Source organism: Clarias gariepinus, chromosome 10 (assembly GCF_024256425.1).
Source record: "Clarias gariepinus isolate MV-2021 ecotype Netherlands chromosome 10, CGAR_prim_01v2, whole genome shotgun sequence".
NCBI classification, from domain to species: domain Eukaryota; kingdom Metazoa; phylum Chordata; class Actinopteri; order Siluriformes; family Clariidae; genus Clarias; species Clarias gariepinus.
This window is the reverse complement of record NC_071109.1, coordinates 6,742,943-6,767,351: the sequence shown is the minus strand read 5'-3', so window position 1 is coordinate 6,767,351 and position 24,409 is coordinate 6,742,943. Positions and strand designations below refer to the sequence as shown.

At 38.7% G+C, this 24,409-nt stretch overlaps 1 protein-coding gene across 2 annotated transcripts in view; it reads right to left on the bottom strand.

The window, feature by feature from the left end:
• Positions 1–2,592: 2,592 nt before the first annotated feature.
• Positions 2,593–24,409, bottom strand: part of ldb2a (LIM domain binding 2a) — a 101,300-nt gene continuing 79,483 nt past the window's right edge. Inside the window, exons 5-9 of one of the 2 annotated variants that reach the window (XM_053506431.1) lie at positions 21,966–22,049; positions 17,447–17,570; positions 15,367–15,420; positions 13,363–13,502; positions 2,593–3,266 (exon numbers count right to left, since the gene is read on the bottom strand). In XM_053506431.1, coding sequence (XP_053362406.1) covers positions 3,036–3,266; positions 13,363–13,502; positions 15,367–15,420; positions 17,447–17,570; positions 21,966–22,049 — 633 coding nt within the window. In that variant the 3' untranslated portion in view covers positions 2,593–3,035. The remainder of the gene's footprint in view (positions 3,267–13,362; positions 13,503–15,366; positions 15,421–17,446; positions 17,571–21,965; positions 22,050–24,409) is intronic. The other variant, XM_053506432.1, reaches the window with a different exon arrangement.

Below are 24,409 nucleotides of genomic sequence, written 5' to 3'. Positions count from 1 at the left end.
TCCTATTTCAAATTATTGGGCTGTGTCAAGCAAAGACAACAACTAGGGAGATGTGCAGTGACTGGAACTAGCTTCAACACATTATCACAACCTTGAAGGACAGTGCAGAACCATCAACTTTGTTAAAGTGAAATCATGAATGAAGATCACTAAAACACTTAAATCAACAGTAAAAACAAAGCGATATTTAATAGTGAAAGCATTTACACACACGCACACACAGATACATTGTGATGAAAACTAAACAGCTGTGTGTCGGTCATGTGGTCTGATGAGTCCAGATTGTACCTATTCCAAAATGTTTAGTGATGCACCCATCATGCATAATGACAACTGTACAAGCCTCTGGAGGAAGTGTTATGATCTGGGTCCTGAATCACCAGGTTATGACATCTATGGAGGTTTTCTTCCCTGATGGCACGACTATATTCCAGGACTCGGATTTTGAGAGTGCTTCTGAGAGCATGAGGAATCACATTAACTGGCCATCACATTGTGTTTTGTAATCAAAGCCAATGGTGTCTAAATGAAGCGTTGGAGTGTGCGACTTTTATTTTTATTTTTTGGATAAGCAGTGTATATTAACCTTGACATACAATAAAAAAAAACCAACCACCAGATGGTGCAAGAGGATCACATGTGGCAGCCAAGTGTATGACTCTACTTACTTCTAATTGAATTTATTACTGCACATTTTAGTGTGTTTAGATCAAGCACACATCAGCATATTAACAAGATTTTATGAGATTAAAATGATTTATAAAAACACTGTTTTATTTGTACAGGTGACAGGTGACAGGCGGATAGAAAAAAAGGTACTATAACCAAAGCAAACAAATCCTACGGAAACTCATGGAAGTAATAGTTTTATAAGCAATATATGCATTTCTTGGTAAAGCTTGCTTGCATTTTAAGCAAATATAGGAAAAGAATATTCAATAAGCACATAATTGTGCATGATTGTTACCTAAGACGGCAATTGACTTTGGCCTTATGCCAATTTTGAATGTCACTGTTGTTTCTTATTATACAATTCTGTATAACTGTTGGTAAAGGAACTTATTTTTCCATGTACTTTTTTCTAAAAAACCTTCACAACAAGCCCTAAATTTAGAATAAAACCCAAACCCAGATGCTAAGTGCTGTACACGTGGATGTCTTTTAAAAGACACAGAAGAACCCAAATGAATCCCACTCTGATAAAGAAAAAAAATATGCACAGCATCTGCAGACTGACAGCAACCTGCGAGGGAACAATCTGTGAGGCAGCAACACTATTCCCTCTACACCTTTACTTTTACACATACAAAAAAGAAGATAAGAGCATCCTGTAGGCCTAAGCACATTTTATTGGCACACAAAAATCGCAAAGCATACATACAAGACTTTGGATATGACACGAAAACACCTCTGCTAAATATTATACAAACAGTGCAGAGTTCTAATAATACAAGATCGGAGTAGAAGAACTCCGTCGTGTTGAAACTGGAAATACATTGGGATCTTTGGGAGGGAAAAAAAGCAGTTGTGAAAACTATTAAAGCACAAATGAACAAAACAAAAAAAGAGATGGTTTGATTGGGCGGATACCAATCGTCATCATCATCATCATCATCATCTTGAACACTAACACAAAGATACACTCGCTGGACAATTTAACAGAAATAAAGGAAAAAAACCTCAGCTGCAAAGTCCTGCAGATGGAAATGCCTTGTTATGGACAGCTAGAGTAACTCAAGTAATCACTCTTTACAACCGTGTTGAGCAGAAAAAGCATCTCATGAAAGACCAATCTATGACTACAGGTTCAACAATCCTGGACAGGTGAAGTTTGTTCAAACTACCAGGAGATGTTCTGAGATGCTTTTCTGCTTAACACGTTTATAAAGAGTGATTACTTGAGTTACTACAGCCCTCCAGTTGAACTGAAGTCCTTACATTCTGGCTGTTGGATCATTAACGAATGAACAGGTATAAAGATGTTGCTAGGTTTTAAAATAGCCAGCGAGTGTATATCCGTGTCCTGTCCATGTGTTGGCTAATCTTTAATTAGCTATTTGCATTCTTACTTTTCTCATTCGAGTGTGCATTAGTGAGAAAAACAACAGTGTTGACTGAGGATCAATCAAAAGAGCTGCCATCATGGATGAGGATCGGTGGTCTTCTTGATCGGCTGCACCGGAACAGACTGCGTCCGTATGTACAGAGGAACGACCCTGTAAGGTGTTTATAAAGCGATAAACCGAAAACAACATGGCCTCGAATCGAGGAATGAAAAAAAAAACCAAAACAAAAATAAACAGATTTACAGATTTTAAAAGATCATGCAGTAACAAGTTACAGTCCAGTCTGGTAAGAGGCTCGTTAAAGGGATACAAAGGGAAATACGCTTGTCGTATGTGCCTTCAATTCGGTCAGAGATTGTACAAGGAGATCACAGAATATTCACAAATCCTTAAAAATAACACATTTAGACCCAGAAAACAAAATAGCTTTTTGGGTAAAATTACAGGTGTAAATATTACATCCAGAGAAACTTGTCCTTCTCTCTGCAATGTCTGTCTTTATCAGAAGCAGATGATAAATGTGATATGTCCTAACCTCATTCTAGCATGGAAAAGGATGTAATTTAAGACTTATTAGTTTGTTGTGTTGAAAATAATGATCAAAATAAAAATAAAAATAATAATAAAAAAAAATGATACAGATGCAAATGTGCATCAGATCTCAGTGGCTTTCCGATGATGGACGAGTAATCTCTTCACCTATTGGACAGGAGTCACCATGGACATGTATTGCTACCTTAGCGACCATGTGCAGTTTATCAGCTGAACATCTCAGGCATCAGTCTTCTCTTCTCTTGTGTGGAAAATGTGCATTTCTGTCATTCGCCTTCTCAGTGCTGTGCAACGCTGAACGCATCGGAGTCTGTTGTGAAAAATGGACGCCTTGGACGCCAGGAGATAGGAATCTTAAAAGTAAGGTCAGAGACAAAAAGAGGATGAGTGCGAGAGAAAGATGGAACCGTGTCTTGGTTACTGTGAGGCTTGCGAGGCCGTGCTCTCGGTTTTGCTGTCCTGGCCCGGAGGCGGCGCCTTAGCCCAGGGTCTGCTGTTGTTGAGCCCTGGCGAGCTGGTGAAGTCGTCGTCGTCGTCGAGGCCGTTGGTGGCGTCATACTGCGTGTTCTCCAGCCGTGTGATCAGCCGCTCGTCCTCGTCACCAAACTCGCCACCCATCAGAGTGGGCTCACCCACTACCATCACGTCCTGCCGATCGAACCAAGACAGGGTTAATGTTAAAACCTTACACTTAACGGTTAACAGTTGCATTAATGTAATTCGGCTCTTGAAAGTTGAATCACATCATTGAATCACAACAGTTGACTCCTTTGACTCCAGAACGACCCACTGCCATTTTTCTCTCGAAACTAGACAGTTTGTGAAATTTTGACAAGTGCCTGTTTAGTTGCCTTTGTCCAATTTCTTACAAATGATACAAAATATGATCTGATCATAAGTATATAGTAATATATTGTATAATATAATATATAAGTATATATTGTGCTTGTTTTAATACATTGTTGTTTCTATAGTAAGAAATCATTCACTGGAACTCCAAAGTCTAATAATTAATTGATCAAAAATCACATTGGAATTTTTAAAAAGGAAAACACGATCGTTGATGTGGTGAAGTTTTTGGTAAGGAGATGTTTACTTAAAATTCATGGACGGAGTCTCCAATGTCATAATTTTTTAATCTGACAGTTTTTTTGTCAGGCTTGTGTTTAAAGGACATTAAATGTAGCCAGAAATGGATATACAAAAACTGACTGACAGAATGACATGACTGAGAGTTAAGAGACTGACCTCGCTTCAAGCCATTTTCACATGTTAAGGCCATTAAGGGAGTTCCTTGGTGGCCAGCGTTTCAGACTTTAAGCAGGCAGTCTGAGAAACTTTCTACCTTGATGGTATCCAAACACTAGTGAAACGCCATGGTAAGTACATGAGTGTAGCAGGGAATTATAAAGGTAGCTTCACTTCATGCCAGGCTGCATCACTGATTATTTTCCTGTGTTAGCAGCTTCTGAAGTGTTTTGCCTCCTTCCATACAGTACATCACTTTGCTTATGAAGTGTCAGCACCCGCTTATCTCTTAATCTGGTAAATACAACTGCTCAGTTGGGTGGGGGGTGAGGCAGGGGTATGCTGATGCTATCAATTATGCAGAAAACATTCATTTCCAAAAACACTGTGAAATAATTTTTAATCAAATCACGTTACAGACGTCTCATCTCCCTCTTGCTCTCCTTCACACTCTCTCTCCGTGTCTCCCGGCGGTCTACGAGGCCTCACACGCGGGCCGCTGAGCTCCCGCGCCTCCTCTTCAATCCGTAATTACACTCATTCATTAAGGTGGGCTTTTGGACTAAATCACAATATCCACATGCTGATTTGTCAATTTACATAGCTAATTAACTCATTAGCAGAGATGTTAGTGATGGGGGGAAAAATCGACCGCTGCTTGCCAACGAGCCTTGAATTTGCCATCTGTTTTTGAACGGCAACTGTCGCCCTCCACTCAGGGTATGAAACCAGGGGCCAATAACTAACACACACACACGCACGCGCACACACACACACACACAAATAGTGCTGCAGCTCACAGGTTCCAGCTGGTGTTCTGACTGGATGCTCTAATTGCTACTGAATAAGAAGCGTGTTCTGCGTACTCATCTCATTAGCTTTAGCCGGTGGATAGACCTGCATTAAAAAAGTTCTTTAAAGTATACTGACTCAGGATCAGCTCTTCTGTCCTGAGACTTGAACAAAAAGCAAGAATGCAAATTAATTATAAATGGAAGAAAGATGCGACAGAGCATGCTGCTGTAGAAAAATAATCAACAATGGAAAATGGTTTTCCGATGAATATGCCGAAGATACCTCCCAGAAATATTTCTCATCCGATAAAGTCGCTTCAAATTTGCATTAAACAACAACAACAACAACAATAATAATAATAAAGTAATAATAAGAATAAGAATTGCAAGCAACGATGATCTGGCCCAAGGACCGTACCTTCACCGCACAGGTGCACCAGAAAGACAGTGGGGACATGCTTTTACCTTATGGAACATACTAATATTATTCTTACATAATTTTAGAATACTGGAAATTTTATGTTAAGACCTCCAAAAACCTCTGGATGCTGGACAAAAAGCATCACACTACAATGTCACTCAATGTGACTCACTCAGGAAGTTATTACCCACTTTTCAGCATTAATTGAAGGCACCGTCACGACCGAACTGTTTGTTATATCAACAATCGCTTTGCAATTTTCCATCCTCAATGTCTTGAGATCAAAGTGGCCTGGTTTGGTGGTAATTGTATGAATCCCCTGAGAGGAGTATATGAAAATCCATTGGGTGCATTTTAAAAATGACCCAAAATAACTGCCTTCCTGTTGAGTGGAGCTCATGATAAGCACAAGGAATGTTGTGCAGTTTAACAAGATCTAAACGTGTTTCGCATGTATACAGTATGTGCAAGTGTGTACTGTATAAGCTATGAGCCAAAATCTCCTGTGATGGCCATGGTTCATACCCGGGGCCCAGCCGCTCAGGAGTCCTAATGGCACCACATTCCATCCTGTGACCTGATTTACCTGACTTTTCTTTATTAATGAACCCTGATTTGTCAAACGAGTCCATGAAGAACTATTTTTTTTCCTAGAGCTAACATCAGACTGTATCTTTACCTTTAAAACATTAGCACCATGTTGTTTTATTGCATTCTGGGACCATTTAGTTAAAAGAATATCTAAGCCGTCACCACTTACTGTGAGTCATTAATGAAATACATTTAATAAACTCAAGTTGTAGGCGGAGAAAAAACAGAGAGCAAGCTTAATTTACAGCTTTTCCGTATAGAAAATTCGATTACAGGAGTTTGTGTTTCCCCCCGCTGTTGTTTGAATAAAGAGAAAATACCAGTGAGATTTGAAATATAGCAGTAAATAAGTTGGAGTAATAAAACTGTTTAATTATCTCTACTATCACTAAGAGATCTGCCAGACTTATTTAACACCAGAGTACCATTCATTCAATCATCTTATATACAGCTTATCCTGTGTACTGGGTCGCGGGAGCCTATCCCAGGAGACTTAACGCACGAGACCTGGACAGACTGCAATCCATCACAGGGTATACACACACACACATACACACACACACACACACACACACACTACAGGCAGTTTGGGAACACTAATTAACTTGATCTATACTGTGAGTGGAAACCAGAGTCCTGAAGGAAAGACACCAAGCATGTGGAGATCATGCAAAATTACACGCCCACAGATCTGAGGTAGGAATCGAACCCACAGTGCCACATTGCTAATCACTATGCAACTGTGTAGCTGTCTGTATTCATATATCACTCAAAAATAGGAAAAAGAAAAACAAAAACAATCCTTTCTGTATATGTGCCGGGGATTTTGAATCTCCTGGAAGCCCCGCCCCTTCACATTTCTCAAAAGACTCATTTAGCATCCTTGAGTCCTGTGAAGGGAAACTTTACGTAACGGGTAACAAACTATATGGTGGCTCAAACTCTGGCTCCATAGACAATTTCTTTTTTCATTTTGAATTAGAAATTACAGCAGCGGCGGTACAAATAGGTATAAATGCTGAAAACAGGAAAACTGAAAGTGTCCTAATGTATCAAAACTGATGTTGTACATGCAAAGATGATCCTTTACTAGATCGCTCTGGGCCGATTCTTATAGACTACTGACTTCAAAAATAGTGATAAAATTTTGGGATAAAAAAATTCGTTTGGCTAAATTGGCACTTGCGGATGAAAAAATGTACCCAAAAAGATTAAGCGTTAAAATGACGTGTTAAATGTAAAACAAATAACTTTAATAATGAAACAAATTTGAAGGGGAATAAAGAAACTTAGACAATAGACAGCTAATCTGTAAAGGGATTATACTGGAAATTTGCAGTTGTGTATTATTATTATTACATTTAAGACAAACGGGGAGTAAGGTGTAAAACTGATTGACATTCACAGAAGACTTTAAGCACGGTACGGTGATGAGACTGTAAAACATTTGAATGCTGCAAACGTTTTAAAGAAGGCCGTACATCCTGGCCGAGGTGGATCGGAGCTCACTGGAGTCATTCTCATGAACATTCAGCGAGTGGAATGCCTGATCCTTGACAATCGATGGATAACTTGTCACTAACTTGATGAAGACTTGATAAGTTACACATAATCATTCACCAACACACACCACTTGCATGTTACAGGAACTCGGCTGGGAGTTATCGTCACATCCCCAGTACAGTCCTGACCTCGCTCCAAGCCAGTTCCACATGTTTGGGTTATTTAAAGGAGTTCCTGAGAGGCCTTGGGTTTCAGACATGGAACAGGAAGTTCGATACCGAGTTCAGCGTACTGAGGAAAATTTCTATATTGATGGTATCTAAGCAGTATTAAAACTGTAGGATAAGTGCATTAGTGTAGCAGGAAATTATATAGAGAAATAAAGCAAGTTTGTGTTTTGCACAATCAAAAATCCCAGGTTGACTTGAACCCTTCAGATATGCTTTAAACGCATTCAACTATATGGTAACCATATCGATATCCATTGTTAAACTCGCCCCTGTTCTCCATAAACCTGAAACAGTTGAAATGATCGTTTTTTTCAGTTCTGGATGATTAAATGTATTATTGCAAAAATAAATAACTAAATAAAATTGGAGAAAAAAGTGCAGAAAATCAATATTGTAGAAGCCTATCTATGATGATTAAAAAAAAAAGGAAGAAAATTTAGAAATTTATACTTTAGATTTAAAATGGCCCAATTGTATAACATTTTTACAACTGTGTCTGGCTTTAAAATATTAATCATAATTAAATATACGTTGACAATTTCCCCTTAGAGCAAAGCCTAATCTTTTCCTTTAAGCCTGGATATTTGCATAATCATGTTTCATCTGTCTTAAAACAACAAATTAGGATAGACAGGTGACTGTCAGGGTGATAAAAGACAGTGCATTTATAATCGTTCTACAAACCACACTGCTGTAATGTGCTTTTAGCAGTAGGGGGCACTGTTGTAGCAGCGTCTGATACACGGCCGCCTCGAACCGCTCCACTGACGATCACATGACCACCTCATTGTGATAGGGCTCACGTCGGAGAGTGCTCATTGCTGTACAACTGCACAGACAAAACCGAACGGCCGCGCTACATATGTAAGCAGCATGTTCTTCTCCACAGAGCGTGGCTCGGCTCCACAGGCTCCGTGTTCTGCTTTAAGACGGAGGGGGCCAAGCGTTCAGTGACACACACACACACACACACACACTCAGATATATATGTACGATAACGAGAGCTGGCACCGAGTCAGTGGCTCACACTAACACTTTTCTCACAGTGTGTGTGTGTGTGTGTGTGTGATGTATGTGTGTGCATGTTCCTTTCAGAGCAAGTACGAATTCTCGCAATTAAAGTCATTCCTAGTGAGAGGGGGACCAAAGCTCAAAGGGTAAAAAACAGTCAGGCGTTGGTGTAAATTAACGTCAGATGTTTCATATGCTTCATGTTTCGTTATTATTGCTAGCCAACAGATTAGCTAGTGCTTTTACATGGAGTTGCTAGCTGCTATATCCTAATAAACTGTAATTCAGTGTCACTGGTGCGTGTTCACTAAAAAAAAAAAAAAAAACTTCTGTTTGAATTTTTATCTGGATTAGAAGTTTTTGAAAATGTATGTTTTTTTGCTGCGTATGTTATTCCCAGCGTACGGGTGTATCTATCCTATGCATAACAGCCAGGGGTTCTCCTCTTTGTGATTTTAAAATTGTTTCCAGATGTAGAATTATCTTTATTTTTATACAAAAAATGTTGCCGATTTGTAGTATAACCATGTACAGCATTAACATTTAGCAGGAGCTTAATTTTTCAGTCTTATAATATAATAGAAATAAAATATAATTTATAGAAATAAAATAGATAAAAATAAAAAAGTCTAATCAGTTTTTATCACTGCACATGCAATACTCCTGGCAGACAGCAGGGGGCGAACACTTTAGCTAACACTAGCAGATACTCTATTCTATTCTATTCTATTCTATTCTAGCTACTAGTTAATCGTATGTCTTAGAATCATGTTTTAGCCATTATAAACAGACAATCTTTCACCAGCTTCTACTTTTTTTTACACAATTCAGAAAAGATTTACCTTGCAGTTAATAAAATAAACAATGCTGCTTGTCATGTTAGCAAGATTCCACAGATCCCGCCAAAAATTCCCGTGTTGGAAAACTTAAGGTTCGCTGTTGCGAATCGCTTGTTCGATTTTTGGAAGGCTTCTTCCAAAAACCAACCAAACAAACAAACAAAAAATAAAATCCTTAAAATATATATTTCCTACATCATATTGCTATAAAGGTGTCTCTAAATTAGCTATTACTATGGCAATGCTAAGGTATTGAAGTATGTTTCAATTCCAGCCATTTATCAGAGCCAATTAATCAATATCTCCTGACCAATCAGATTTGAGAATTCAGTAGTGCTGTAGAGTAGTATAACACAGGATATTATGGGGCCATGCCTCAGGCACACATACTGTACAGTACATGTTATGTACCACATGTAGTGTGTGCACACATATACACACACATGCATGCACACATACAAGGAAGGATGCAATAAAAATTAAAAATGAATGTGATGCACATGCACACACACACAAAAAAAAACATACTAAAAATGAAGTCACAAGATAAAAATTCCTCACAAACTATTCAGTTAGTACTGTACACACCAACTCACACACATAGTATCAACCTGATAAGACCTTCGACCCGTTCGAAAGAAAATTTTCATCTTTTAGTATCCAAAATAACAACGTAAGTACTGTACACTAAACACAAATCAGTTCATTATGAGGTTTGTTATACACACAATGTTTACCTAGGACAATTCAATGATTTTAATTTCTAATGTTTATATAATAATTCTAATTATAATATTTATGTATTAATATTTAAACATTATTTTACACCATATAATAAAATTTATTCCTAAAAATGAATATAAACTGCAAAATGCTGCGTAATAAATATCAATTGTATATATATATATATATACAATTATTAAATTTTTTAAAAATATTATTATATTATTAAATATATATATTATCATTACACTATCCTCTACATAGAATCCTACATTTTATCCTGAAAAACGTCCACAAATCACTCGCTACAAAAAATATCTTTAAAATACAATTTTTTTTTGCCTGAGTTTACTAGTAACCTTGAGCACAGTGTGCAAAAACGTGAAGAGCTCGAATGCGCTCCAAATCCACACTAATCCCCCAGTCAGCATTCGCAGTTCCTATTGTGTGCCGTGACTCTGGGGAACAGCTACGTACTACAAATCCCATCAGCCATTTGCAAATAAATGCAGCCCTGCTTCCCGCTATTGCTCCCTCGGTAAAGCTGTAACACTTGTGGGTTGAAGTGTGCGTTTGACCCGGGGGCTGAGCGAGATTCACCAGAGACGAGAGGCCTGGGGATAAAAAGCCACTTGAGGATAAACGCCTCGGGGTTAACCGTTAACACTCGTGCTCTGTTCGCTACTCACATTTATAGGAAAATATAGCACTTGCAATATAATATCATAGTTTTATAAAATAACTAATAGCTTTGCTTTAATTATTAGTGCAAAGATTTCATACCCTAAGGCCAAAAATAAAATGCATACCTATAAGACATGCAGTGTGATAGATTTCAAAGTAAAAAAAAAACAAAAAAAAACACCATCACCACAACAGCAACAACAACAAAAAATGCCAATCACGTTATGATATAATTTTAAAAGAAAGAAAAAATTGTATCAGTTTGATTTTTTCTTTTCAAAAGTGGTATACTTTTACTGTAGCCAATTCCCTTAATATTTACTTTTTTTGTTTATATTTTGTAATTTAAATTCGTACCTCTACAGCGCTTTTAACGATACACATTTTCACGAAAAAACTGCATTTTTTGTTTTATGTTTGACATCAAAATTGTAATTTTTTTTGCTCAATTGTATAACTGAGCTACATTTTACTGTCTCCCTTCACAAAATCATGAGGGGTGTGCAAACTTTTGCACATACTGTAACTGAATATACATTTATGTTCTAGGTTAAATCAGCCAAATTGTTTATCACTTTGCAGAAATAGAGAACATTTCTATTTTTTTAATCAGGTTTATCCTTTTCCCAGTTGACCCATGCATAATATGAAGTTATAAAAGCAAAATTATTGCATTTAATTTAAAGGTATAAACAGTATAATGAATATTAATATCTGTTTTAAACTCGAAAATGTTCTTTTGAAGTGAGAAATGATCTTTTTCCTTAAAAGGTTTAAGAATATCATAAAACTTTTCTTTTTTTGCTTAGTCTCATTAACAAGTGTTTTTTCTTATGGACACACAGCTGTTTAGTCCCAATCCTTTGAGTTCATGTCACATTGTGTGTGTGGAAATGCTCTTACTTCCACTGTTAAACATAGCCCTGATTTTTTATGGCATTTTTTTATCATACAACTTTACCAAGCGTTTAAGTGATCTCCATTCATGTTTTTTTTTTTTTCCTGACCACATACTGTATCTTCCACAAAGTTGATGGTCCAGCATTATCCTTACAGGTTTTAATAATGTATCGGACGATTTTTAACTCAATTCTATTCATTTAAAATCTCCTTAATTGTTTTTGGTGTTGATGAAGACCATTAATAATTTGACTTTCCTAAAGTTTTGACATTTTTTATTTTTGGCCCGGCAGTGTATTTATCTACTGTATTACATACAGACGATTATACGTATTACCATAATGCACTACTACCATATGTTCTATCAAGACGTGATATGGAAGGATGACTCCCTGTGAACTCGGCTCACATTACAGTTGTGCTCTGTTTGGCTTCCGCTTACCACTAAAGCTCCATAAAACAATACGAAGAAGTTGTGTCAAGACGCTACAAATGCAAGCTGGACTTGTATAATTAATGCCGTAAAAGCTTTTACAGTACCACAGAACTACTAAACCAACGAAGTGCTGAAGCCTAAGAGAGAGGACGTGGATGAGACAATATAAAGAATATAATAGATGATTTTCTGGCTATTACTGAAAACCGCAGGCTTTATTGAACTGTTTCTCTGTTGTTGCCTTTATATCTCATATATAAGATTTAAAATCTGTTAAAAAATTGTGAGACAAATAATTGACTTTTACAATTTACTACAATTTACAGCAATTTACCACCTGTTTTACGTTAGCTCTTGATTTACAGTAAACTGTTTTACCAGAGTAGTGCTGGCACACTTTAAAGCAGCGGTATGCAACTTTTTAAACCTTTTTACTTTTTCTGAATGCATTTAAAAATGCTAAAATGCCTGTACTAAATCTGTTTCCTAATCGTATTTCCTTAGGTGTTTTCTTGTTTTTGGCCCATATCTGTTCTCCTGATCTCTTGATCGTGTTGATCCTCACCTCAACGCACGATCCAGAACACCTGTTTTTTAAATCGTATTTTTAAACAACACAATGTACTGTACGCAAATATTCAAACCGGGACTTTTGATTGTGCATCCTTGCTTCACTGGCCTCATGCATAAAAATTGTTTGTTCAAGACTTGTGATAAAATTTCAGCAAGAAAACCCGTCGCGAAAGAGGGTGTGTGGGAGAGGAGCGTTCCAAGTTCCTGTAATATGCAAGTGGTGCTTGTGAATAATTGTTCATGATGACCACTTGCATACTACAGGAACTTGAACTTGTTTGCGACAGGTTTTCTTGTTGAAATTTTATCACAAGTCCCGGGTTGACTTGAACAAACAATTTTCATTAAAAGAGAGAACACGCCCGTAATCAATGAAAGCTTATACAGTATCTGTATGCTGTTAAAGAATTGTAAAGTGTGTTTAGAAGATTTTCTGAGCTATTAGCTCAAATAAGACAAATAAATAAATAAACACATAGTGTCACTCTTTCTCTGACACCACCACCACCGATTTTACATCTGTTTAAGTCAGAGTTCATTCTCAGAGTAACACCCAGACCGTCCCACATACACACAGTACATATCGCTGTGTGTGGTGTGTGCGTAGGTGTATACAGTATATATGTTACGTAGGTGACTCTAATATGTTTATAATGTTTTTTTTTTTTTTTGCAGGTGCTCATGTTGTGATCTGCTCATATTTTTATGCATGCATTCATAGTTTCATGTGTGTGTGTGTGTGTGTGTGTGTATGTGTGTGGGTGTGTAAACGGAGGAACTCGGATGCTTACAGGTACCTGGCTGCTCAGGTTGAAACTGTTGGCCGGACTGCGTTTCTTGCTGCCTGTGCTGTTGCCAAGGCTGCTGTTAGACGTGCTGCTGGCCGAGTTCTTCCTCTTCCTTCTCTTTGTTGTGGTCTGTCGAGTAGGCTCTGAGCACACGCACACACACACACACACACACACACACACACACATACACACACTTAGAAACAAGCTTACTTTGTAAAAAGATAAAATGTACATACACAAGCAGAAACCAGGGAGTAATGCGAGACATCTCCTACACACGTCCTATTAAGAGAAAACCTGTTTTAATCTACAGCAATATAGATGTTTATCATATGCACATGGAATTAACATAAATACTGTTCACTGTGCTGAAAAAAAGCACTATTTATTTTAGATTAACTAATATTTCATATGTTGTTGTTGTTAATGAAACCCTATGCTTTTTAGAATATTTAAGAAGCGTTCAAGTCAAACGGGGACTTTTGATTGTACAGAATAACAGAACACAGTTAGGAGAGTAAAAACTCCCTTTATTTCTTCTATATAATCCCCTGCTACACAAATGCATTTATTCCAGTGTTTCACTAGTGCTTGGATACCATCAAGGTAGAATGTTTTCTCAGTACCCCGGAGCTATGATCGGACTATCTGCTTCTAGCCTGGAATGCTGGCCTCCCAAGAACTCCTTTAATTTTCCAAAACGTGGAAATGGCTTGAAATGGCTTCGAGGTCAGAACTGTATGGTGGATGTGGCAATAGCTCCCATCATTAAAGTTTCTGTAACATGCAAATGATGAGTTTCCACAGACAGATGCGTCTCTTCTGCATGTCAGGCACAAGTTATCTAATATTCGAGGATACTCTTTACTCCTTGAATGTTCACTGGAACGACTGCAATGGGCTCCGAGCCACCTCGGCCTGACGTACAGCCTTCTTTAAAACGTTCCCCTTACCGTACTGACCTTGAAGTCTTCTGTAAATGCCAATCAGTTTTATGCCTTCATTTAGGAGAAATTTCATCACAAGTCCCAGGTTGACGTAAATGCCCTGCATACTGTATAAATAACACCTAGAGTATGTTCATGTTAATAATGCCTTAAATACTTTAAATATTAAAGTATTGATTTTAAATATTTAGTAATCAGTGTGTTTATCTCAACTTGTAAATACAGAAATGAAAATTTTTATATAGTACATGCATACACATTCATCTGTAAACAAGGTATTCAGTGCTTATATATGATACAGTATATGATGCTATCATAAAAACAAACATTTTCTGGTCCATTTTTTTTTTACCTAACATAATATTAGTACCACTTTTAGCTGATACCAGAACCGGATCCAAAAGTAAATAAAGTATATTCAGGGAATAACAGTGTATAAAGGGTGCTGGCACACTTTAAAGCAGCGGTATGCAACTTTTTAAACCTTTTTACTTTTTGTGAATGCAATTAAAAATGCCCCTGTTGTTAAAACTAAATATTTCTCAAAAATTGCCTTTTTCAAAAAAACAGAATTGTTGCTTTTGGAGATAAATGTGTCTTCTGTCCCATTGCATTTCATTGTGATATTGTGATTTACATTTTTTTTACATGTTCAAAATCATATGAGTATTAAAATGATAGAAACGGTGTGTATAATAACAAGCAAAAAAATTGAAACGGAATTTAATTCTGAAAAATATCAAATCATTTCAAATCTTATAAAATTATTTTAATTCAAATTATCCAGTGATTCAGTTCCAATCATTATACTGTACTTATAAAATGTAATTTTCAAGTAAATGTATACTTAGTTTTTCATGTTATAGTAATTGATCTACACTAGTTTTTTTTTTTTTTTACTTAATATTTAATTGACTTGTGAAGGGAAATCTTTTTTTAAGCATTCAGTTTAAAGTCATTTTTCCAACATTTTTCACATCATTCTTGCAGAACCCCAAATGCCACGTTCTTGGTTAGAAGCCATCGTGAGAAGAGCGTTAGAAGGCGGAACAAGTACCTTTCTTGTGATTTGTGGGGAAGATTTCCGTTTTGAAGTTTTGTGGATGTCCGGCTGAAAACCACAAAGTCAAAAAATAAAATGAGTTTAACGTGATTATGCAAACAGAGACGTAAATGAGAAAAAAGCATAATTCTAATAAAAAACCATAAAATTGTGTACATAATAGGATGATTGAAATTATGTAAGAGTAAAAAAAACTATGATAAAAAAAACTTTTTAAAAGATCATAAGTCATATTATGGAAGTCATAAATCTATTATTCAGAAAGCCTGTGTGAATTTTTGAAGGGCTTCATATGAATTATTAGCAAATACATTGCCTTGCATAAGTATTCACACCCCATTCTCACAGCCTGTGAAATATAATATTTATTTAAGGGCAAATATGTTATGGTTAAACTAACTATTCACTTTCTGTGCTGATGCTTGGTAGGACCATCTCTGTTTACAATTAGGATATGTCTGCAATTAGGATATGTCTGGATATGTCTGTTTTACACATCTGGATCCTGATGTTTTAATTTTCTTTAAATGCCTTGCTATAGACTCTCGATCGTATTCTTAACACATTCTCGTGTTGACTCAGGCCTCCTCTGGTGATGTGTGCTAGTGTGCTTACAGACTCTAAACTGTTTTAGTGGGTAAAAACTATGTTCCTTACGGGTTATTTTGTAAAGGTTTATGACATGAAAACACCATTTGACTAAAATCATAAACCAACAAACAAATCGTTTCAGTTCATGGCTGTGATGTAAATACACAGAGTGAATACTTATGCATGCTACTGAGGAACCCAATGCTACTATTCCAGTTGGCATTCTGACAATTTAAAATAAAAACAACGCTCCACCTGAGGAAATGTTCATCGTTCACTTTAGTTTTATGGGTAAAGACAATAAGGAAAGATAACAATGTTATCATATCCACAACTAAAATAGTCAAAAACCTGCCATACAGACGAAATCCAGACAATTCTGGCTCCTGGTGTGTTTACCAGTGAGGGTGTGTGTGTGTGAATGACGCACAGAAACAGCGCAAAAAAGGACTTATCAGTGTTTAAACGTGGACGTCCTTCCTTCCTGCCCTCGACTCGGACCGTGTTTCAGCAGAATTGGAGGAAAAGAGTGAGCCGCAGCTCGGACGGAAACGGCCGTTACAGAGGATTCACGGCACGGGACAGGAGTTTGACGGGGGCCAGGCGCGATTCAGAAGCGGAAGTGGAGGAAAATCCCACAAATTAATACCAGGTTCACTGACAGCTTTACAAATGCTAATTTGGCAACGTCTGCCACAGTGACATGGGGTTTAACTTTTAAAACAATAATCAAAATGGACCACCAGACAAAACAACCTGGGGTCATGAACATGTGCAGGAATTCTAATGAGGAAGAGTGAGTTTGTCCTTAATTTACAGCTACTTTAGAAATCAAAATCTTGAAGATCACACATTTTTTTTAAATTTATTTTCTAAATTTATTTTGAAAAGAAGCAGAGAAAAAAGGGATTTATTTGTGATCTGCATCATTTCTTCTGAGAACGCTATTTGATCTTTACTAAAGTTTTATTTCATGTCAGCAAAAGCGTTTATGCTAATCAGTATGATTAGCTGAAAAAGTGAAAAGGAAGTAAAAATGTTTTCCACAAACTGAATAAATATGAGTAAAGCTCTGGCCTCACGGACTCGCGTGTTTGTCAGTCGGTTAAATCAGGATGTGTTCAAGCAAGCCATATTCAAGTTTCGCATTCGTTCCGCACTGCTTGTAATGAACTTCGCATCGCTGAGCACTGCACTGAGACACGTCCCCTATAAATTCCCACTATGCATCCACACTAAGCCCCGCTCCTCCCTAACACGCTTTAAAGATCTATAACCAGCATCTATCCTCACTCGAAGTGTTCATGTCCTAATGCAGAAGTGTTTCCTGAACTGGAAAGCAAGAAAAAAAAAGGGGTCTAGCTGGGACTGGTTTCGGAAATTACTTAGTTATGTATATATTCTGTTAGCATAACGCATACAAATGATGTATACAATGGCTCAGCGTGTGTGTGTGTGTGTGTGTGTGTGTGTATGTGTATACCTGGAGGTGCCACCATACGCTGCCATTTCTGAAAGAGGCACGTCTTCAGACAATCTCTGGGACTGAGACTGTACGTCTTGTGTCTGGACATGAGCTCCTGCATGGGCTCTAGGATCACACACAGCTACACACACGCACACACACACACACACACACACACATAGACACACAGCCACAGAAAGTAAGACAATACACAACACATGTATTTATATTTATATATCTATATACTGTAAATCCACATATGTAACATATATATGTATACACACACACACACTATATATGTACTGTGGATAATGCCATTATATGTTAATAAGAATAAATTAATAATAAGATTTTGAATGAAAAACAAAACATAAAGAAAGAATAGTCTTTGACCACTAATTGAAATATTCATAATTTTCCTTTTTTTTTGTAGCAGGTAGATAAAGCAATTTCACACGCACACACAGTATCCGTTTGATTTCCATGGTGCTGCAGTCGGACACGGCCTCATCCACTCACACTTCCACCGTTTCTGGTGAACAATCCCTGGCTCGGGGCCGAGGCAGCGCGGCTATTTCCAGCATGAATGTGAGGAAACCCGCGGCCTTCCTCGGCCACAGCGTCTCATCCGTCCTAGCTCAGGAAACAGAGCTCGAGTGGAGCTGCTGATAACCTCAAACGTGCGCACTACACTGAGGAGCCCCATTTACAGGGTATTTTTACCCCATTTTGAAGGTGGGAAACCATAAGAGAAATGACCATGAGTAGCAAAAAATGAGGCTCAATAACGTTATCAGGAATCAGACCAAGGTTCGACATCCCACTGAATGCTCCTGTGTGCAATATACAATTATTATATTTCATGCAGGGAAAGGAGGTGGAGGCCTGGGTACCTGGCAGTTTTAGAGATAAAGATATGGAATTGGTTTCTTACAGTCTTGGTTAAGGAGACATGGACTTAATTATGTATTTATGAAGGTGTGGCCTTGGTGGCCATCAGTCTTAGTTGAGGAGGCGTGGCCTCTGTACCTGTCAGTCCCAGTGCCTTTAGTGTCTGTCAGTGCCACCACAGGAGGTCAGACGTCTGAGCCTATCATTCCCTGTAAGGTACGCATTGCCTTAATTATCATATTTTAATATAAACGAAGGAGATGTGGCTTTGGGACCCGTCAGTCTTAGTAAAGTAGAAATGGTTTCTATGCCTCTATCAGTCCTAATGAAGAAGGTGTGGTTTCTGTCCCCATCAGTCCTTGTTACACAGATGTGGTGTCTTCATAGTGAATGAGCCATAGTCTCTGTGCCTGTCAGTCTCGGTTAAGGAGCCATAGTCTCTGTGTGTGTCAGTCATAAAGGTGATGTGGCTTAAGGACCAGCCAATCCTAGTTCTGTGCTTATCAGTCCTGAGGTGTGGCCTCTGTGCCTGTCAGTCTCAGTTAAATGGGTGTGGCCTCTGTGCCTGTCATTCTCAGTTAAATGGGTGTGGCCTCTGTGCCTGTCAGTCTCAGTTAAATGGGTGTGGCCTCTGTGCCTGTCAGTCTCAGTTAAATGGGTGTGGCCTCTGTGCCTGTCAGTCTCAGTTAAATGGGTGTGGCCTCTGTGCCTGTCAGTCTCAGTTAAATGGGTGTGGCCTCTGTGCCTGTCAGTCTCAGTTAAATGGGTGTGGCCTCTGTGCCTGTCAGTCTTAGTTAAATGGGTGTGGCCTTTGTGCCTATCAGTCTCAGTTAAATGGGTGTGGCCTCTGTGCCTGTCAGTCTCAGTTAATTGGGTGTGGCCTTTGTGCCTGTCAGTCTCAGTTAAATGGGTGTGGCCTCTGTGCCTGTCAGTCTTAGTTAAATGGGTGTGGCCTCTGTGCCTGTCAGTCTCAGTTAATTGGGTGTGGGCTTTGTGCCTGTCAGTCTCAGTTAAATGGGTGTGGCCTCTGTGCCTGTCAGTCTCAGTTAATTGGGTGTGGGCTTTGTGCCTGTCAGTCTCAGTTAAATGGGTGTGGCCTTTGTGCCTCTTAGTCTCAGTTAATTGGGTGTGGCCCCTGTGCCTGTCAGTCTCAGTTAAATGGGTGTGGCCTTTGTGCCTATCAGTCTCAGTTAAATGGGTGTGGCCTCTGTGCCTATCAGTCTCAGTTAAATGGGTGTGGCCTCTGTGCCTGTCAGGCTTCGTTAGGTTGGTGTGGCCTCTGTGCCTGTCAGTCTCAGTTAAATGGGTGTGGCCTTTGTGCCTGTCAGTCTCAGTTAAATGGGTGTGGCCTTTGTGCCTGTCAGTCTTATTTAAATGGGTGTGGCCTTTGTGCCTATCAGTCTCAGTTAAATGGGTGTGGCCTTTGTGCCTGTCAGTCTCAGTTAAATGGGTGTGGCCTCTGTGCCTGTCAGTCTTAATTAAATGGGTGTGGCCTTTGTGCCTATCAGTCTCAGTTAAATGGGTGTGGCCTCTGTGCCTATCAGTCTCAGTTAAATGGGTGTGGCCTCTGTGCCTGTCAGTCTCAGTTAAATGGGTGTGGCCTCTGTGCCTATCAGTCTCAGTTAAATGGGTGTGGCCTTTGTGCCTGTCAGTCTCAGTTAAATGGGTGTGGCCTTTGTGTCTGTCAGTCTCAGTTAAATGGTTGTGGCCTTTGTGCCTATCAGTCTCAGTTAATTGGGTGTGGCCTTTGTGCCTGTCAGTCTCAGTTAAATGGGTGTGGCCTCTGTGCCTGTCAGTCTCAGTTAAATGGGTGTGGCCTCTGTGCCTATCAATCTCAGTTAAATGGGTGTGGCCTCTGTGCCTGTCAGTCTCAGTTAAATGGGTGTGGCCTTTGTGCCTATCAGTCTCAGTTAAATGGGTGTGGCCTCTGTGCCTATCAGTCGCAGTTAAATGGGTGTGGCCTCTGTGCCTGTCAGGCTTCGTTAGGTTGGTGTGGTCTCTGTGCCTGTCAGTCTCAGTTAAATGGGTGTGGCCTTTGTGCCTGTCAGTCTCAGTTAAATGGGTGTGGCCTTTGTGCCTGTCAGTCTCAGTTAAATAGGTGTGGCCTCTGTGCTTATCAGTCTCAGTTAAATGGGTGTGGCCTCTGTGCCTATCAGTCTCAGCTAAGCAGCTATGGCCATTGAGGTTGTCAGTCTCACTTACGTAGGTGTGGCCTGTCTGCCTGTCAATCTTAGGCCAGTGGGCATGGCATCTGTGTCTGTCAGTTTTAGTTAAGTACTGTAGGTGTCTGTTGATATTAAGTATGTGGGTGTGGCCTCTATACATGCAAGTCTTAGTAAAGTAGGTGTGGTCTCTGTGTGGGTATTAGGTAAGTACCAGTCAGTCTTACTTATATAGGTGTGGTCTCTGTGTCTGTTGGCATTAAGTAAGTGGGTGTGGTCTCTATATCAGTCAGTTTTAGTAAAGTAGGTGTGGTCTCTGTGTCTGTCGGTACTGGGTAAGTGGGTGTGGCCTCTGTACTTGTCAGTCTTAGTTAAGTAGGTGTGGTCTCTGTACCTGTCAGTCTTAGGTAAGTGGGTGTAGTCTCAGTGTCTGTCAGTATTAATTAAGCAGATATGCCCTTTCTGCCTCCCTGTCTTTAGTCTTTATCTAAGTACAGTAGGTGTAACCTCTGTCCTGGTCAGTCCGAGCTAAGGAGCAAGCAATGGGTCTATATGTCTTAGTATAGTTATGACTCAAAAAGATGCATGGCTTAAGTGACATAAAGTTCTAGTAAAGTAGGTGTGGCCACTGTGCCTGTCAGTCCATGTAATGAATCCAAGATTCAACACTTTTCAAAGGCAATAAAAAATCACTGTAACATATACAAGTGTGTGAGTCTCCATTATTGCACAGACGGTATAAATGAGCACTGTGCTGTTTCTTCTCCTCAATCCTGCCGTGAAGCTGCATAGATAAAGACATGTAAAGCCAAATATGGGATTGTTTGCAAAAACATCTGGCATGCTAAACATCTGCAGCAGAGGCACTGGATCAGGAGCTCTGAGATGTACAGTATGGAGCCAAACCATATTCTAATTTAATTCCAAATTCAGCTTACTTTGCGACGTTTTCTTTTGCACCGTGCTTTATAACAACATGTCTGTGTGCTTAACATGCAGCAGAATAAGGCTGGCTCCAGGTTGAGTATAAAAAAACACACACACAAAAAAAAAAAAAAAACTAAACTGCCCTTTTAAAATTTCTCCTTATTTCTTTTACCTCTAAAAGAAACAAAACGGTGTCTGCGTGAGCGTGAGCGGGGCGTCGAGACCCAGAATGCTTTGCTTCAGCACAGAACGCTCATTAATGTTATGCTAATTTTCCCCATCCAATTAATTTTCTCTCCTCATCTAGTTTCCCTGTTTTGCAAATCAGAGCTGTCACTCATGCTGAACTTGAACGAATAAACAAAGAGACTGTAGAATAAACGCTATGGCATGGGTGCAGGTCGGTGTATGGACTCACACACACACACACAAACGCACGCACACACACACACACACACACGCACACATGTCATGCACAAATAAAAGAGGGATGCTTTTCAAATATGTTTATTTGTCATCTTTATGTGTGTGTGTGTGTGTGTGTGTATGAGACTTACCCTGAGGTAGTTGAGCGTGAAGTTAGTCAGACCCATTCGGGTAATGTTTTTGGAAAGCTGCTCCAGAACCTGAGGATCTTGAGCCTGTAGGGGCAGAAGGGCAGCCGTCATTACAACCTTACTTCAATAATTCATTAAAATTAATCTCTCTTTACCACGTCTGTATAATATGTGCATTTTATGGTACGTGCAAACGCCATAAACAGAATGTGTTCTCTCAAATTTTCTCCTCAATTGGTCCCAAACACCTGTTCCACGCTGTCATACTGCAGATACCAACTGGTTATAATGAAGCCTGGGGATAATGTGCTGCCTCGGAGACGCGTTAATCCAGTCATCGTCATATTTCCAAACTGCTGCATCATACTGTATAGGAACAATCTTGAAAAAGGGCTATTTGCCCTCTTCCACATACACTAGCTTAGAGATGCTTGTGATTGGTTGGTGTTGCTGCGATTAACAGGGGACCAAAAGTACACCTCCCAAACAGACTGTCAAAGGGATCCAAACATCCGACATCACAAAAACAGTATGAACACAAGACAAATATTAATTAACAAGTTTTTTTGGAAGTGAGAAATAACAAAGGAAAAATACTTACCATGAATAAACTCGTAAATGTATGTAATCAAAATAAAATGTCCGTAGGAGCAAACAAAGTCAATAATCAAAATTTACTATATTTACTTATATATAAAAAACATATCATATACATTTATCGAGGAAATCTATTTTCAAAAACATATCTATCCTGGTTATGATGAATCAGGAGTCTATCTTCGGTTGGGAACACTAGACATAAGCTGTCCTTAGGCACCATGTGTATACATACATGTTAATATACTTCTTCATACCCAGAGGAAACTTTAGCATAACCAATCAACCTGGAGAACCCACATACCTTGGCGCTACAGTACATTAAAGCATAACTTCTGATTTCTTGCTGATTTCTTCTGAGCAGCTTTAAACATGAAAAAACACCCGTGATAGTATTTGGGCGATGGACCATTTCTTATTAGCAATGAGTTTGGTATGATTGGTATGAAAAAGGCTGGTGACCTCCGTGTCACGAAAACCATCCAAACGACCACCATGACATGTGGTGAGGAACAGATGATCAACAGACAATGGGAAACACCTGAGCTGTTTACAGATTGCAACGTCGACCAACATGTTTACAGAGTGTAATAAAGTATTCTGTGAGTGTATACTTAGCTCAGTGTTGTACCGAGTTTCGATTTCCTCCTTCTCATTACTTTCTTTATGGACTGAATCGTTTAAAATGGGAGAGACGGATTTACTATCAGGTTTTACAAAATAACTGTGACTTGCCGTCTCTTTAGCGTTTGCATTACAGCTACGAAACAAGTCAGAAAATCCCATTTTTCCACCATTTGAGTGTCTCATTTTTACATTGGGTTGAAGAGTGAAATTACATGAAAGCAAACAGACAGTAGCAAATCGACTTTATTTTTTAATTTCTTGTCTCCTATTTGGATTTCAAGAGCAACAGAAACCAAGTTGACGGGTGGTGCCGGAAGGCCGGAACGGGACTCAGGCCAATGCTTCAATTACACTGAATATGTATTTGATTCAGGGTTTGGGGCGCTGTATGTGGAGTGCACTCAAACTGCTAATAAATATTGATAGAGATGGCTGAAAATTTAAATTTGGCCACAGCCCAGGGGATTACCTCAAGGAAAAAAAAAAAAAAAAAAAACCCGCACCTCAGCTGCGTTCACACTATGGCTTGCAATCCATGTGACTTAAGAAGAACCCGCAGAGATAAAGCGGGAATGGAACGAGTTCAGAGACAGCATGACGGCAGGAAAGAGCCGTGTGAGTGCGAGCCTGTGTGTGTTTGTGAGACAGAGTGCCAGAGCTGGGCTGGACGGGATTTACATTTTTTGAAGCAACACTGAAATAAGATTTTAAGATGAGGTTTAAAGTAAAGAATAGAGGAGACAATGAGACTGTAGGTCTTAACCAGCATAGGCTAAATGAGATATGATGACATCACATGCACGAACACAAAGAAATAATTTTAAAAAGGGATTTTTGTTTTATAAATACCAAATTCTAAAAACATTATAAAGAAAACTGTCATGCGACTAGGTTTTTGCATTTAACATTTGGTTTGTAGGACTGTCGAAGCTACTAAACCATTAGTATTTTGAAAAAACATATTTATTTTAAATTCAGCTTTTAAAACATAGTCATAATTGTTTGTCTTCAAATCGTATAATTTATGATGGCTTGCTGTAATTCTTATGTGTTCTAGTTGATATCACTTATAAATGTAATTTTCACACAGGGATTTAATAAAAATTATGTCATTTTAGAATGATAATTGAAAAAAGCAATCCAAAACAAATACACTAAGTTAATAGAAACAAGAATAAATATTAAATTAGAACAAACTGACACAAGCTTTCGTTGACCGT